At 46.7% G+C, this 16,179-nt stretch overlaps 1 protein-coding gene across 1 annotated transcript in view; it reads left to right on the top strand.

Moving 5' to 3' along the window:
* The window catches only part of nectin3a (nectin cell adhesion molecule 3a), a gene marked incomplete at its 5' end in the record, with an annotated part of 43,027 nt that overhangs the window by 6,771 nt on the left and 20,077 nt on the right, over positions 1-16,179 (top strand). Inside the window, one exon of the mRNA XM_080511297.1 lies at positions 15,657-16,004. Within this exon, the coding sequence (XP_080367423.1) occupies positions 15,657-16,004 (348 nt within the window). The remainder of the gene's footprint in view (positions 1-15,656; positions 16,005-16,179) is intronic.

Below are 16,179 nucleotides of genomic sequence, written 5' to 3'. Positions count from 1 at the left end.
TGAAACTCTGTAGCCTCTATTAACAATATAAAGTCGTTCTCATCAAAGTTTTATCAACAGGAATCCAGTAAATCCAGAAAGCAAGGACTTTTTTTTAATAGTGCCTCCGTCAGTGTGAAACCTGGACCTGATGGATGAAGAGCTGAGATCCTGGTTTTCAAAAACTTCTCCATCACTGTCACTGACACAGTACTTTGATACAAGATGGTAGCAGGAGGTGGAGATGAACCACACTGACGTCTGTCACTTTACATTTCACCGGCAAAGTTCTGTGCTGCCCTCTAGTGGTGAAGAGTATTTATACATGATTCCTCTGCAACACACTGTCGCTGTGAGAGCGAATGTTTTTCTTTAGAAAAAAATGTGAAATGTGATAATTTCCCACGGCTCACCTGACTATCTGGCGGCACAGTGGTTGAAGAACATTGCTCGAGGGCCTAGAGCAGTGCACCGACGCCTCTGTGGTGGAACCTGCACTGCCCAAATTCTGCGACGGCGCATGCGGCAGAGCTTCTGGGTTCTTGTGTGGGTGAGATCCTCCGTCTCCCCGCGCGAACAACCACAATTTAAAAGCAAATAAAGAGCCAGACCGGCTCAGAACTCCTGAAGCGAAACATAAACTACTTGAGGAAAGGTGGAGAACGCCGGGCAGCAGAAGTGGATCTATTTCGGGGACGGTTGCGTTGTGGAACCAGGACTGGAGTACGGATCAACCGTCTGCCGCGCAGTCTGCAGGACGAGTCGTTTGCAGAGGGTCTGAACTCTTCACCAAAACCACCACACATGCACACAATCAAACGATGGAGGAGTAAACAATGGCTTAATGCAGAAAGTATTACCAACACATTTTTTTAAGGGTGAAGCATAATATTCCTTTTGAAGTTTCACGTTTATTTATGTGAGCAGAAAGCACAAACACAAGTGATTCCAGTTCCGGGCCCATGTGAATGCTCGTCGGGTGAGCGGGAGGAATGTTCACCTTCCTCACAACACACACACACACACACACACACACACACACACACACACACACACACACACACACACACACACACACACACACAGGCGGATGGATAATGGGGCCTCCTTGACTATGAAGTTCGATGCCATGTGGCATATGAGTGTTGTGGACAAAAACAGTTCTCGTGCCAGTTTTCTTAGCTGTGTCATTTTCAGATTTCCTGCGATGCAGACGGAGCTGGTGAGGAGGGGATTTATTCGAGGCGTGGCTTCAGGCTGTGAGGTCTGTAATTGAAGGCCGTAGTTTTGCGGTTCTTTCTCTTGGGGCTGCGCAATTCGCAATCTAAATAAATAATGCAGTAATGGAGCCACCTAAATTACAGACTTGATACTGGAAATAGATTTGAAGAAGCACATTTGGCCTCTGATAGCGGTCAATAGTTGTCAGCGAGATGTGACCAGGAAAGTCAGTTTGTCAGTGGGAAACTAATGGAAGCAGCTGTGGCTCCGCCGCCACATGGCACCGAGCGGCTCAGGTCACGACCTTTTGCTGGGAGAGCTGATTGGACAACTTAATTTAGAGCCGTAGACACTAAAACTGTCTGGCTTTTTTTTTTTGGGGGGGGGGGGCGGCTAATGTTAATTAGCGCGACGCCATTATTCACATTGAATTTCACACCTTCCGCTTTATACTTGTGTTGTTCTTCCAACCAGTAGGGTTTTTTGAGGTTAAGCAAGATTTGGTGAGCTGAAACAATGTGTATAGCCACATATGCCCGAGATTCCCGTTGGTGTCAATGAGACTTACTCACTCTGACAAATGTATGGCAGAAGGCGCTCGTAGGGTTCCCTATTGAGGTTCCACATCTGCGGGTCACAGCTGTCGCGTCGGTCCGATCCCCTATTTGATCTTAAATCTGGGTTGTGAAGCAGCTGACAGAACACTGCTAATCACATTAAATGCACGCAATGTTTTCTTTTTCTGAGAGACCATGAGGGGATGAATGTGTGTCTTTCTTGTGGGGTGTGGAGGCTGTGTGTGTGTGTGTGTGTGTGTGTGTGTGTGTGTGTGTGTGTGTGTGTGTGTGTGTGTGTGTGTGTGTGTGTGGGGTGGGGGGTCTGTGGTCACCAGCTTCAATTGACTCCACCCATTGCTCGCTCCGCCACGGCAGATGTCACTGACTTGTCGAGGCTGTGAATGGAAAGCTTCTCCCTGGTGGTCCGTTAGTCAGTCCAGATCTGTGTAAAACCCTCATTTTAGCTTATCCCTGAACTCTTTAGTCTAGCAAGCATAATTAAAAAGACTTGACTCGGCTGTCAATCAGTTGATTAGGATCGTCGGCACGAACCACTCCTGACATGAACTGCCTTCACGGTCTTGTTTTGTATAATGGTGATAGTATGATGATTTTTCTCTTCAGTTATGGAAGGATTATCCAAAACATCAAAGAAATGATTTGACTCTTCTGGATGCAGGTCTCACTTCGCCTTCTACTGACCCACTGTGTATTTTGAATAGGCTGACGTCACAGTGGTCATTTTACTCGCAGCACACTTGTTGTATGTGTGTCTGATTAACAGAGACGTGGTTGCTCGTGTCTTAACTCCTTAACGTATTTACCAAGTGATCACAAGCTCCCAGCTGCTGCAGAAGAAATACCAGAACAATAATCTCACAAGTGTTGCTCCAGTCCTGTATATACAACATAATAGCAGCAAAAATCCCTCTTTGTAGGTATTTGTTGCGCTGTTTTCATGTGCAAACGGTCAGTGTGAGTGCAGGGCCTGGCTGCAGTGGGCCAGCACCATAGAAACGTCCTCTGTAGGTTATTTTGGGTCATATTTGCGCACACAAGGCCTGAGTTACAGGAAGTGACGAGCTCTCCCAGATGCAATGCATCTTTCTCTGTCATCTCAGAAGGGCACTGTTATTTTAAGGACACTTTATATTTGTCACGTGACTTTTAAAGCTTCTGTATGAAATAAACAAATGTCCCTGGGCTTGAGTGTCACAGACGGGTTGGAGAGGCTGGAAACGATAAGAACACAGTTTGGGTCGGCCGTCTGGCTTTTTTGTTTGTTGTGGTAATCATTGTGGCATTCCTTGTTTTTCTCGACATCCTCCCTAAGCCTGCCCTGGGAGTGTACCGCTATTAGAACCTGGAGCCTGAGTAATTAACCGTTTAAAATAGGGAGGAAAATTGGAACATGCCAAAAAGAAAAGTACTTGGAAAATGCTAATATTAGCCACGTTATCGTTCACCCTGCATTAGCTGGTCTGTCTTGTCTGGTGAGCAAATCTTAGATGGACAAGACTTGACTGTTTAAGATGACTGAGTCATAAGAAACTCGCCCGTATAAATGGCTTCCAGATATTTCCATGCTTAATTACCTGCTGTGAATGAACAGAGGGAAACTTTTTCAACCACTTTTTTTGCCTGCTGTTTTCAGGAGGCAGGGTTTCCCCCCCCCCTAATAGCGTAGATCCCACTGTGTGATTGAAGTCGGGGTCATTTGGACACACCGTGGCTTCACGGTCCACACTGAGGAGGAGTACATGGAGGATGTGCACCGTCAGCAGCTTGAGTCCCCCAGGAGGGGAGCGCAGAGGTTATGGGAAACAGGTGTGGCTCTGTTTCACCGCTCGCTCTTATTTGTTTCGCTCTTCCCTCAGCTGTGGGATGGGCACGCAGTCCGTTTTGTGTTGCTGACACGCCCCTTTACCACCCAGGTGGGGGGGTTGTTAACACCCAGCGGCCAGGTTCCTGGGCAGTGCCGACCGCAGAGAGCAGGCGATCCGTCTTCAAGTCTCATCTGGTGACGTACAGAGCAGCGATGTGCATCACACCGAAGAAGATAGGATCCCTACACCCCTGTCCACATCCCGCCGTCTGGACCTATATGTCCAGACAGCGTTTAACGTCAACGTTACCTTCACGCAAGCACTTTCTCTTTAGAGACACAGATACCGAAGGTACGCCTTCAGTTCACTATCGAGACAAAACATGGCTGAAGCCCAGAGACTGGCATTTGTCTTCATGAAGACCTTATGTTGTCCTCATCTTGATGACCTGTGACGTTATGTCACTGCTCATTTCTAATCTGGGACTCATGACTGAATGTGGTGGAGAACACAAGCAGGTCTGGTTGAACCCCCAAGGTCAAAACCATAAACAAGAAGGTAATATTCACCTCATCCATTATTTACAGTATTGTCGGAGCACCTGAGTGACAGAGCCTAAGTATTTCTCCCATCATTGAGACGAGTGTTTTAACATTGCTGCGTTTTAGCTGATGACATTAATATTTACAACAGGCCATTATTGGATTTGTTGTTTTTTTTATGCCATCCTGGTCTGATCCCACCTTTTGTCGGATAACATCAGACACAGGACACGGACTTGTTGAGTAAGTTGACTGCAAACCATCCTGTTTTTTTAACATTTTAATATTGATGAAGAAAGTGGATACATATATTTATCTTGCTTTGTTTTTCACACCAAGCTCCTCTGTCAAACAATCTAGTGGTGCTCACTACTTGTGTATCCCTTGTGAATTTATCTTGGAGATCATTAAAGTATTTATCTATCTATCTATCTATCTATCTATCTATCTATCTATCTATCTATCTATCTATCTATCTATCTATCTATCTATCTATCTATCTATCTATCTATCTATCTATCTATCTATCTATCTATCTATCTATCTATCTATCTATCTATCTATCTATCTATCTATCTATCTATCTATCTATCTATCTATCTATCTATCTATCTATCTATCTATCCCAGTCAAATAAAAACAAGCAGTTGCATTGAAAAGTGCTGTTCAAAGTGTCGGAAGGCTTCCTTGTACTGCACAACCCCAACCTGGTAGACGGATGAGGTCCTGCTGCCTTTACAGTCCAAATGTTTGTCTTTTAAAACTGAGTTGTGTTTCTCATGTGTTGTTAAGCAAGTTGTCAAAGCCAACATGTAACACAAGTCGAACGAGAGTACACAGAAATAATGTCTCGCACATTGTTTCTTAACATTTTAAATCTCCGTAGACACGTTGTAGGCGTGTGTATTACGTTGCGAAAAGGTGTGGATATCCTGTCGATATTCAGTAGAAGTACGTACATATGTCCTATTCACACGGGATTAGAATTACCGAGGGACCAGAGGTAGTTTGCGAATCCTCCCCACGCCTGTGTTTCTTGCAGTGCATTTTCATGGTGTCAGCAGCCTCTATTTTGCTCCAAATTACCGATTTTTTACGTCGTCGTCGTCTCTGTGACAGTAAACATGTCAAAGCAGCAAAGTAACTTCAGAACAGTGAGCGGTGATGTCAGGGCATATGTATTAAGCCTGTTGAAAGATACGCTGAGAAAAACAAAACGTGTCTTACATGCTGCTGTACATGTCATCTTTCCTTAATATCCCCCAAAAGTTCCTTCTTCTTCTTGGTGGCATTTTGCCGTTTCTGCAAAACGCTCCTTCGGGCCTGTTGCGTATCGACCGACTCCTGTAAGATGCTGTCAATAGTTTTCCACCAACAGCCTCCATAATTCAACAGGGAAAAAAGGCTTTCCTGGCTTGACTGGGTACTTGGAGGGCATGCAAACATTAAATGTTTAATAAAATAACAGAGGTGTAGATTTGCATGGGATTGGTATGATCACAGGACGTCGGTGCTCTGCCAGATATGGGAGGTCATTTACGGTGGATTTTTCACTTCACAATTTACAGACATGGCACATTCGCCCTGGATTAAGATCACAGACGTCCTCCGCAATAATTACAAATCACCCCTGGTCCCTCGGTAATACTAATCCCTTGTGAAAACAGCTAAAGTTGTACAAGATGTAGGGCGAGGGAACTATATCATAAGCAAGGCTGAGTGTTGTACACCGGCATGTCGTCACATCCGTGTGTAGTTGAGTCTTTCTTTGAGTCATTACAGCCATGCTGTTGTTTGGGGTTTTTTTGTTTTTATTTTGCACCAAAGAACCAGAGTGACCTGTGCACCTAAATCCTTGTTCTCTCTCTCTCTCTCTCTCTGCTCTGTACGTGTCAATCCCGAACACCCCCCTTTAATCTGTTGCACTTGAGGGGGGTGGGAGAATGCGCCGGGAAAAGTGGGTGTGCCGAGAAATTGAACTCCCTCGGATTAGGACAATGCTGGGGAAATGCCACACTGACCAAACTTACTCACTGTTGTTATTGACCACTGGACACACACACACACACACACACACACACACACACACACACACACACACACACACACACACACACACACACACACACACACACACACACACACACACACACACACACACACACACACACAGGGAGTGGCAGGTTTGTGTTGGACTGCTTTACTTCCTTCCCTTGTTGTGAAGGGGTGACTGCTGACACGCAGCGCGGCGTTGCTGATTGCTCCAGTGAGTTCCAAGTAGCTGGTGCATGCATGTAAAAAAAAAAAAAAAACACATGTGAAGGAGAGGAAGTGGCATCCCCTACCCCTGACCCCATCAAAGAAATATTTTAAGATTACAACATAAATATTATTTCAACATCTCTGTGGCATCACTAGAGTTTTACATGATTTTAGATGTGTTTTTATTCTATGTATTGTAAAATGTGCAAGAATGGCTTATGATCCTATAAAAAAGAAACTGTTCTAAGTCTGACTGGCCCTTTACTGCTGCTTTTGCAGTCTGATCGCTCGCATTCTGTTGCACATACGAGCGAAAAGTATTGTACGTGTGTCAGAAAGGCATTTGTCGTACTCCTGCGGGAAAATATGTCGCAAGCATGGGAGATGCATGGTAGAAGGATGAGCTGCTTCTCAGGAGGGACTCTTGCAATTGGGAGCCTCAACACAGATTGTTGAAATGAAACTAGCGTGTTGTGGACTTGGTGTTTGTGGAGTCTGAGTGGTACTCCACATCAGTCCCAGCACACACATTCTCCATGTTAGCGTTTGATTCAAATCTCGTGTGTGTGTGTGTGTGTGTGTAAGATGCAGAGGGTTGGGGTTAATAGTTATAGTCTCGTCATCTATTACCGGCTTCAGAAACCTCCATCCATAAGTGGATGTGAAACATTAAACGTTGTTAGAGCTGCACACCACCTGGTTATATCTTTGTACCATTAATTCATAATGGAGTTCACTGCACTTTTGCGTATCCTGTCTGACATTATGTGTCAGTGCTTGTTATTGTTCCTGGTTGACAGAAGGAGGCCGTGAACAAGAAGTCTAAAATTGAACAATCGTGAGAATAATTTAAGAAAAACAGTCTTAATTCCTTGTGGGGTCCCTTGTGACATGTGGGAAACTATGTTCCGCTATGTTAGGTCCACCTAATGAAAGTACAGTAGCCCATTCAGACCGTTTAGTGCAGGACTTGTTCTTTCTTCCCGACTGGCCGCTCACTGTCACCCCAAAAGAAGCTGGACGTATTTCTGTCAAAATGAATGAAAATTGAGCTGGATTTTCTAAGATTAGTTGTTTTACAGAAGACGGCCACATGTAAATGTGCTGAAAATGAGCCTGTCTGAAAACAAACCACAGCCTCTTGAGTCGAGTTCATCTATATGCGTCTCTGCATGGTTCATTGACGGTTTTATGCTATTAAACTATTTCCAATGCTGTTAGGATGTCGTGGAGGACAGGATCTTGTGGACGTCAGATCAGGGCCGTCTTCGGCAGAGCAGAGCAGATTGGGGGAAAAAACAACTTCATAGACGTCTGAAACAACGACCGTTGTTGTATTTAATGAATGAGTCGTAACTGCTTGAGAATAATGTCTAACCCAGAGCACAGCAAGGACGGGTTCAGGAGTTCATCGGGAGTTCATGAGTTAGCAGCACATGGCATGAACGTGACGTCTGTGTCAGTGCAACTTTCAGCACTGAGTGTGCTGCTGCGTCTATTAGCGTCTGCATGTCAGTGCTGGTACACACTTGAGCTCTAATTGAAAAAGACTCTCATTGCAGCCTCATCTTAAGGCTTCCCCACGCTGAGATTTTAAAAGTGGCCGGTCGTCTCAGCTTCTCACGCTGCACAAGAAGAATTTGAAATCATCATGTCCTCAGACATGATGATGACGGCGATTGCGCAAATGCCACATTCATGTAAACATACACATGAATGGAGCCTCAGTGTTGTGGCATTTATGTGTTGGGAAAGAAATCCCCCAAAAAACTGAAGGAGGAGGATATATAGACACTGTCGTGACTCAGAGAGAGAGAGAGGACAACCTGGAGGGGTAACGTCGCAACGGGAGCTCGAAGCAAGTCTCGTTAGCATCTATTCGCATTTTACGTTCGAGTCCACTGTTGTGGTCTTTCATTTGCCAACAACACACACTCAGTGTAAACCAAACCGTTTGTTTCCTGGAGGCTGCGGGTCACGGCAGCAGCTGTGATCGCGTCAGCTGCTGCCGTGACCCGCAGTCTTCACCAAGACAAACTGTGAGCTGCAGCCTGCACCGTGCACGCTGCAGCTCACAGCAGCTGCCGCCGCCGCCGCCGTGACTCCCCAAATATCACAATCCGGTCGTGGTCGCGAGCTTCCGACTATGGGGTTCTATTTGTGCCAAAATTCTGAGCGAGCGATGGGAAAATTTGAGCGCAAAAAAATTAATTGTGCAAGCACACTAATAGCATTTTGAGGAAATATTTAAATTGCGCAAAGAAAAACTTTTCTCTTCCTATATAGTTCTCTATATACAGAGGGGGAAAGCAGTGCTTCCCTCTTCTCTGTCTATAACACCTCATGCCCCCACAATAAGCAATAATAAATCCTACACAATATGGTGTCTGTGCTGCTTTGGGACACAGTGGCAGTCATTGTCCTTCACAAGTCCCACAGCTCAGCTATAGCTGACTCCGATGAGAGGTTGCAACCTATCATGACACCCTCTATGTCAACACTATTGATCCTTTTCTTTTAAGCAGCCGTCTTTAATCAAAAGTGAAGCAGCACACCGGCGCACACTGCCATGGAGGTGCTCGGGGAGAAGGGCTCTGAAGAGGACAGGGCCATGTGAAAAGAGCCCTGCCGGCTCCCTGTCAGCCTGTGTTTGTCTCCACCATGAATTAACCCACTGGCAGAGTCTCACACCCTCCCAGGATACAATGCGAGGAAGGAAGGGGGGGTCAATTAGAGCCGGCGTACCCACTAATGTTTTCTTCCCGCTGCACAAATATGTGTTACGATAAAGGCACGTAATAAAACAGGCAATTCACCACTTGGCCTATCCTGTTTTTAAATGGACTGCCATGGCGTGAAAGGCCCCCCCTGAACATTAAGGAGAGAGCTGCAGGCCTGTGAGACGTATAGACGTCTGATGGGCTCTTTCTCCCCCGGCCGCCACTCTAAAAGCAAACAATGACCAACAAATGGCTCGACTCTGCCTCCTGACCGCTTCGTGAATGCTTTTTAAAAGGGTCGATTACTCAAGAGCAGGTTCCAGTATTGAAAATTAAGTTCCCACTTTCTACCATTTTGTCTATTTTTTTTTTTTTACACAACTCTCCTTTTCCCACTTGCAGATTCTGTTTTTATGCCGTTCTGTGTAGAGATTGTTTCCCGTCCTCTCCATAGAGAGCTTGACTTGTGAGATGAACATTTTAAAAACGTGACCTTGATAATCAGATGGAAGTTTAATAGTCTCGCTAATGGTTCCACTGGCCTCCACTAGACTGAAGGGCTTTAATGCCTGTAAGGAGTGTGAATTACTACGCTCATTAAACAGTAATGAAACACTGGCCCTCAACCCGCCGCCCTCCTACACACACTTTGAAAACGACTGAACCTGCAAAGAGAAGGAGGACGAGCCCAGGTCACCAGGACCGTCCAATCCATCTTGTGTCGTCGTCTTTAGCCACGGATCCACTGCACAAAAATTGCCGAGATGGAACGGAGCAGTAAGGCAAAGTGCGCCCAGAGCCAAACCTGGTGCGTTTCCTGTTCCTGAAAGTAGGTTAAAAAGTAGGCGGGGCTTAGAGCTCCACAGATATGTGACGTTTCGAAAGGTGATCTCAGCCGTGGCGGCAGATCTGGACCTTATGAACCCTCTGTTGTTGTTGTTGTTGTTGTTTACGTCCTTCGCTTTGCAGCCACAGAGCTGCAGCCACAGAGCGCATGCGCAGAAGACGACGTGGAGTCACGTGAAGCGTGGCACGCCGGTCAGCACCGGGGTTGCCAGACGTGACACTGAAAACAACAAAAAAGCCCACACACCTCAATAAAAACCACCCAAACCTCTCAACCTGTGTAGGACTCGTGTTAAAACCCCACTTCTGATGCGCATGGCGGCACGGTGCTTGACGCTCTCAGCAACAAGGCCAAATGTGGCCTGGGGCCTTTCTGTGTGGAGTTTGCATGTTCTCCCCCGTGTGTGTAGGTTTCCTCCGGCGACTCCGGTTTCCTCCCACACTCACAAAAAAAAATATGCACCAGAGTCCCTCTCAGCTTCCCCCCCCCCCTGAACGCTGCTCTGTGTGGCTGCTACCAATGGGCTGATTCAGGAAGGAATTTCCCCTCTGGAGTTTAATACAGTGCTATAAAATTAAACAAAAAAACAGTAGAACTATTATATTTGTAATAAAAAACACAAAATAAACAAAGTTAGAAGGTAACAGAGTTTGGCCTCCCCAATTGGGGGATACCGCCATATCTGGCAACGCTGGTCAGCCCATGTCGATCTAAGTGGTTGTTGAAGACGAGCAGACAAAACTGTAGACGACACGACGAAGGAAAGAAGTCGACGCATGTAGAACAATATCCAGCACCACAGAGGAACCGGGGCCAGTCGTCAGGCCACAGAGCAGGTCACATGTGGGTCACAGAGGGAAGAAAAAAAAAAAAAGCTCTGAATTGGTTCACATTTCCCTGCAGTTTGAACAATGCCAAAGTGTCCTTGAGCAAGATGCAGAATCCAAACGTGTTCTCTAAGCTGTACCACCTTGCGTACCTCACATGGCATCTGTCGTTATAAGATGACGTGAGCATGTCTGTGTGGCACTTATTGAAATCCCGCAACACGAGTGATCGTTGAGTTGAGTTTTGGTCGGCGAACTGATGTGATAGTCAAGTGTTTGAATCTTTTTATTCATTCCTGCACTTCCTCTCTAACTGCTCCAATGCTTTCTTTATGTTTCCATTCATCCTCTGCTCAGTTTCCTCTCCCCTAAAAAAACCACACTCCCTCTCGCACAGATCTCATTGTCTGCATTCTTCTCCTGTGAGGTCTTGAGAACAGTCCCTCGTGAGCTCTGTTTGACATCATAATCTATGCGTGGACTTTGTCTACATGAACATGACATATTGTCTATTTTGTTGCTGCCTGCTGATGTTTCTGGCCGCCGATCCCCCCCGACGTCTCGCTCAGTTCTGACGTGCACTTCTGCAGGCTTTCTTGACGGGCTTGGAGCCAGGACACGGCCTCCTCTGGGGGGGGGGTCAGGGGGCCGGAGCTGGGTCAGGGTCTGAGGAGGTGGAGATCTTGGCCCACGTTGAATGTTTGAGCCAGTTGCCAGGCAAAGAGGAAGGTTTTGATTTAAGCATCGCATCTTTCGAGCAGCTTGTCGCAATTAGTGATGTCAGGAGGGAAGGAAACAAATATGAAGCATTTCTTCAAAGAGATCACATATCCTTCCCATGAGTTCACTGTTTCCCTGCTTTTCTCATGGAAACGGGGGCAAAAGTGCAGATTTTTTCTCTCCGCTCATATTAGGGTTTGCGGTCCGGGGTGGTTCTTCCTGCTCTAATTGATTACAAAGCATGCTCAGGCCAACGACCTGTAAAGATACCCAGTGAAATGTCATTTTTCTCGTGTCTCCTTGAAATACTGAACTTATTTTCTGCTTGGTAAGTGTTTGTAATAGCTATCGACAGTCATGAAGTTGCTTGGCTCTTTCCTCCTTGGCGAAACTGCACGACAGCTTTGTTTAACGCACTGCTTACATTTGGTTTGCCTGCAGTATTTTAGGTAATATGTCACAGTGCTCTGGTTTGCACGCCCCGGCTGTGTTGTTCATGGCCGCGGCCCACGCTGCCAAGTTTCCCGTTCCCCTCCTGGCTGTAGGTATCCCATGCAGAGGCCATCTGTCTCTCCTCCCCTCGTGGTAAGGGTGGAGTCCTCTTTTTAAACACTGCCCCCCCTTTTCTCCCTCTATTTTCCTAATGCTCATTCTAAAACAAACTGGACCTGGATGGAGTTTATTTGTTATGCCTTCGACAGGCCTGAAACCTGACGCGCTGAGACAAACCGTCCGGTAGCAGTTGGGGCGTCGCGTCAGGTAGCGGCACTGGGGTGAAGCCCCGACTGAGACACATGTCTGCAATGCGTCAGTATAAGGTCGTGCATGCCAAACATGTTGGTTTACCATGCGGGCAACCCGGGCTGCAGGAGGAATCTCTTCAACACCGCCATCCGCATTGTTGTTTCACTTGCAGCTGCGTTGTAAATCTTCCAGTCGGCGACGGGCTTTTGTCGTTCTGCTTTACTTTACTGTTGTGCTTCTTGCAAAAGATCCCAAGTTGTACCACTGAGGTGACAAAAAGCAGCTGTCATGTCGGCTCAGATGACTGTAGAATGCCAAACCCACACAGCTCCGACCCTGATCCTCCCCCACGCCGGTGCACCCAGAGGACTCTGCCTGGAGCGGCGCAAACACGGGCGCAACACATGCACTGCCAAGCACATTATGGCACCGCGGCGTCTTTTTTTAGACCGGCTCATGATTCAAAGGTGGAGGAAAAGATGTGAACAGATGTCTAAATTACAGTTGGGGGAGGGGGGGCGGAATAATATTCCACTTGTGGCGAGTGTTTTCTTTCCCGAAAAGTGTCTTCTCAAATGTCTGGATAATAATGGGTTAAACGCTGCACGCTGACGCTGTAAAAGATGGGACTCGCAAGCAGATCTGTGAAGGATCAGTTTATACAGCGAGACGATAAACACGGGTGTAATGTTTGTCAAATGTGGATCAGCAGACAAAAAAAAACCAACAACAACAACGCAGAAGTTCACAACACAAACGTTTAAGACCCATTCAAACTGACTCGTACACACATGGTCACACACATTTCTTATTTTGGGGTGTGTGTGTATGTGTGTGTGTGTGTGTGATCAGTGAAATTACAGGGACGTAATGGAGCACGGGGAGCCTCAGCCTCTCTGGCTATATTCCTCACAAACCATTGCTGTGGCTTACCACTCACATTCGTGCCAAAGTCTCTCGAAATACCAGCCAGTGAACCACTTTTATAAGCTTTACTCCATACACATCCGCGACGACGTATAAAGGGGACGTTTACGGCTCCAAACATAGCTCACGCTGACTGCAGCCGTGTCGAGGAACCCGAGAGCGACGGTTTGAATATTCTTGAATGAAGTCGCAATTCTACATTTTGTCCGTAAAAGAAACATTTTGACCTGCTCAGCAATCCTCCCTTAAGTGACGCCGTAAATCTTCATGCTGCCTCATGTAAATGCCCATACACATTTCTATCAATGAGTCATTTGTGGGATTATTCTCACAAAAACAGACGAAGAGGGATTTGTATTTTTTTTCATTCACAGCAGCAGACCATAAACCTGTAATTTAGGATTTATTTCAAGTTAGTTTTCCAAGATAGTTCACTCTTTTCCTACTGAGTTGGATGTTTGTGTGTTTATTTTGCTACAACCCAATAGCATGTCTGTCAACTGTGAGCTGCAGATGACTGAGAGAAATCTTTGTACTGCCAACACAATCCAGTTCTGACTGCTGACGTCAAGATGTGTTTCTGTTTAGATGCAGGAAAAGCGAGACTCTGTTCACGGGAAGAGGAGCTGTCCAATAGAGTGCCGCATGTGTAAAGTCATTAACCCCTGTCATTGGCCTGCTAAGCTGCAAATGAAGCTAACTACCCTTTAATCGGTCCAGATGAGGGTCATTTTACGGAAATGCAAAGAGTGCAGGGTGTCCAGCTTTTTACTTCCTGTTAGTTTTAAACGATCGATTCAGTGATTTATCTCCCTTTTTTTTTTTGTTGTTGTTTGAGTGTTTCCCAAAAGACTTGGTTGAGCTGAAAGCGGAATAGACACAAGGTGTGCAGTCCAGCATGATATTCAATCTCCACTCAAATCGCAAATGACAACAGCACAACGTGCGTCAAGAATACAGCTGAAGAATAACGTTCGTCGTCCAAGTTCACCACTCGCAACAGACGAATACGATCGTGACTCGAGCGGTTGTTGTTGGTACCGGTCCTCAGCTGCATTCACACCGCGGTGCGTCGGATTTCCAACAAAGTCATGAAAATCCTCTCCGGTTATCTCTGGTTGGAGGACTTTGACAAACGGTGTCTGCGAAACTTCCTCAAGTCATAAAGAACCTGCATTTGGAGTCACAGTTTGCGATGAGGCCAGAATTAAATGCCTCTTTCTTGAGGGAGAAGTGGCCAATAGCTAGCTCTGCCTGGTGCTGATGCTTCCCTGCTTCCCCACACCGTGTGGTCATAAACAGCTCATGGTCTAGCTTTCTTTACACCTTCATGAAATGATTGAATGTGGGTGTGTTGGATCAAATTAGGTCCTTTCAGGTGAGCCAACATGAACTATGTCAATCCCCCACAATCGGTTCTAAGCAGAGGCGATCAATTCCACTGTAGCATCGCTAATTAAGAACGTCTTTGCTTTGGTCACTCGACTCGTAATGGATTACATTTGAAATCGTTGCGTTCAGCACTTTTTCACCAAGCCATAGAAATGACTGTCTTCACCCACATTAACATAAGCACATAATTGCTACCACTTTCAGTCAGGGTGTGATTTTCTTGTGCTGCGGCCGCTGCATTTGTCGTCACCTGCTCACCCTGCTATTGGCTGCAGCGCTCAGACGAGCACTGGCGCTCACAGCCAAGCAAACATGTTGTCTTTGTTTAAAGCAGGACTGTGGTGGGCCTCCAGTGAAATTAAGAGCCTCATAAAGAAGCAGGATTAAAGCCATTAAGTTGCCGGTTTTGTTTCATCCCCTTCCAGCTTTTTGCTTTTTCCTTTTTTCTGTTGCTTGCTTTAAAAGGTGCTCTGATGATTAGCGAGCGGGACAGGCCCGAGTGTCCTGTGGTGAAAGTGTGTTGGGTAATAGGAGGGGAATGCAGTGCAGCCAGTCCCCCACATCAACTCGCATCTGTTTTCAGCCTCAAGATAAAAGCTGGTCTGAAAGGAATTGCTACCGCCGCGACCGAGGCCAGACTCGTAGACCTGCGATGCTCTGGGACAGAAAACGCGCCGTAATATTAATTTCTCTGTTGGCTGATGAGCGTGGGTGTCAATTTGCAGTGTGCGTAATGTCCCATTGTCGGCCACTGATTAGGACTCTCTGAAAGCAGATGTTTCCTTCCTATTCATCTTAGATTGGCACATCCCAGCCACCGTACTTTGGGCTTCAATCTTGTCTGACAATGGCACGTCTTCGTCTGTGCTGCTGCAGCCGTCAAGTAGAAATGTGCCGTTTGTCAAATTGAATGTAGATTTCAACTCCCGGACAATTCTCTTCCAACAGAACAAAAAACCGGTAATCTTTTAATCCAAATTAAGCTTTACGCCTGTATTGACGAGATTCAGTCTTCCAGTTTCATCAGAGCTCCGACGACGACGCGTCGCCGTCGCCTATCTGTGTCTCATCTCCGTCCTTTTCTCCCAGCAGGCGTCAGCAGTAACCAGGTGGTCGTTCCTGACAAAGTGAACGCGGTGCTGGGGAAGAACATCACGCTGAGCTGCAGAATCGAGGTGGGGTCCAACCTCAGCCTCACGCAGAGCTCGTGGGAGCGCCGCCTGCCTTCCGGCACCATCACCCTGGCGGTGTTCCACCCGGTGTTCGGGACCTCGTACTCTCCAGACTACGGCAAGCGCATCTCCTTCGTGTCCCCGTCCATCCGGGACGCCACCATCACCCTGGAGGGAGTTGGCTTTGCCGACGTCGGGTCCTACACCTGTAAAGTGGCCACATTTCCTCTGGGGAACACGCAAGCGTCCACCTTCGTGAACATCCTAGGTAACGTACGGCGTCCGCCCCGTCCTCAAACCTTCGCTTTTCCCAAAGCGCGTCCTTGTTGCAGGTGTCTAAACAAAAGCGGAGGTGCCCACTAATTGTTTGCTCTGGAGGACTGAACGGCTTCCTGAGGTCTCTACCTGGAGAGACGCCATCCCTGCAGGACGCCTGCAGCTGG

The sequence above is a fragment of the Blennius ocellaris genome, assembly GCF_963422515.1.
Source record: "Blennius ocellaris genome assembly, chromosome: 2".
Lineage (NCBI taxonomy): Eukaryota > Metazoa > Chordata > Actinopteri > Blenniiformes > Blenniidae > Blennius > Blennius ocellaris.
The sequence above is the reverse complement of the archived record's forward strand: the minus strand, read 5'-3'. Positions and strand labels throughout refer to the sequence as shown.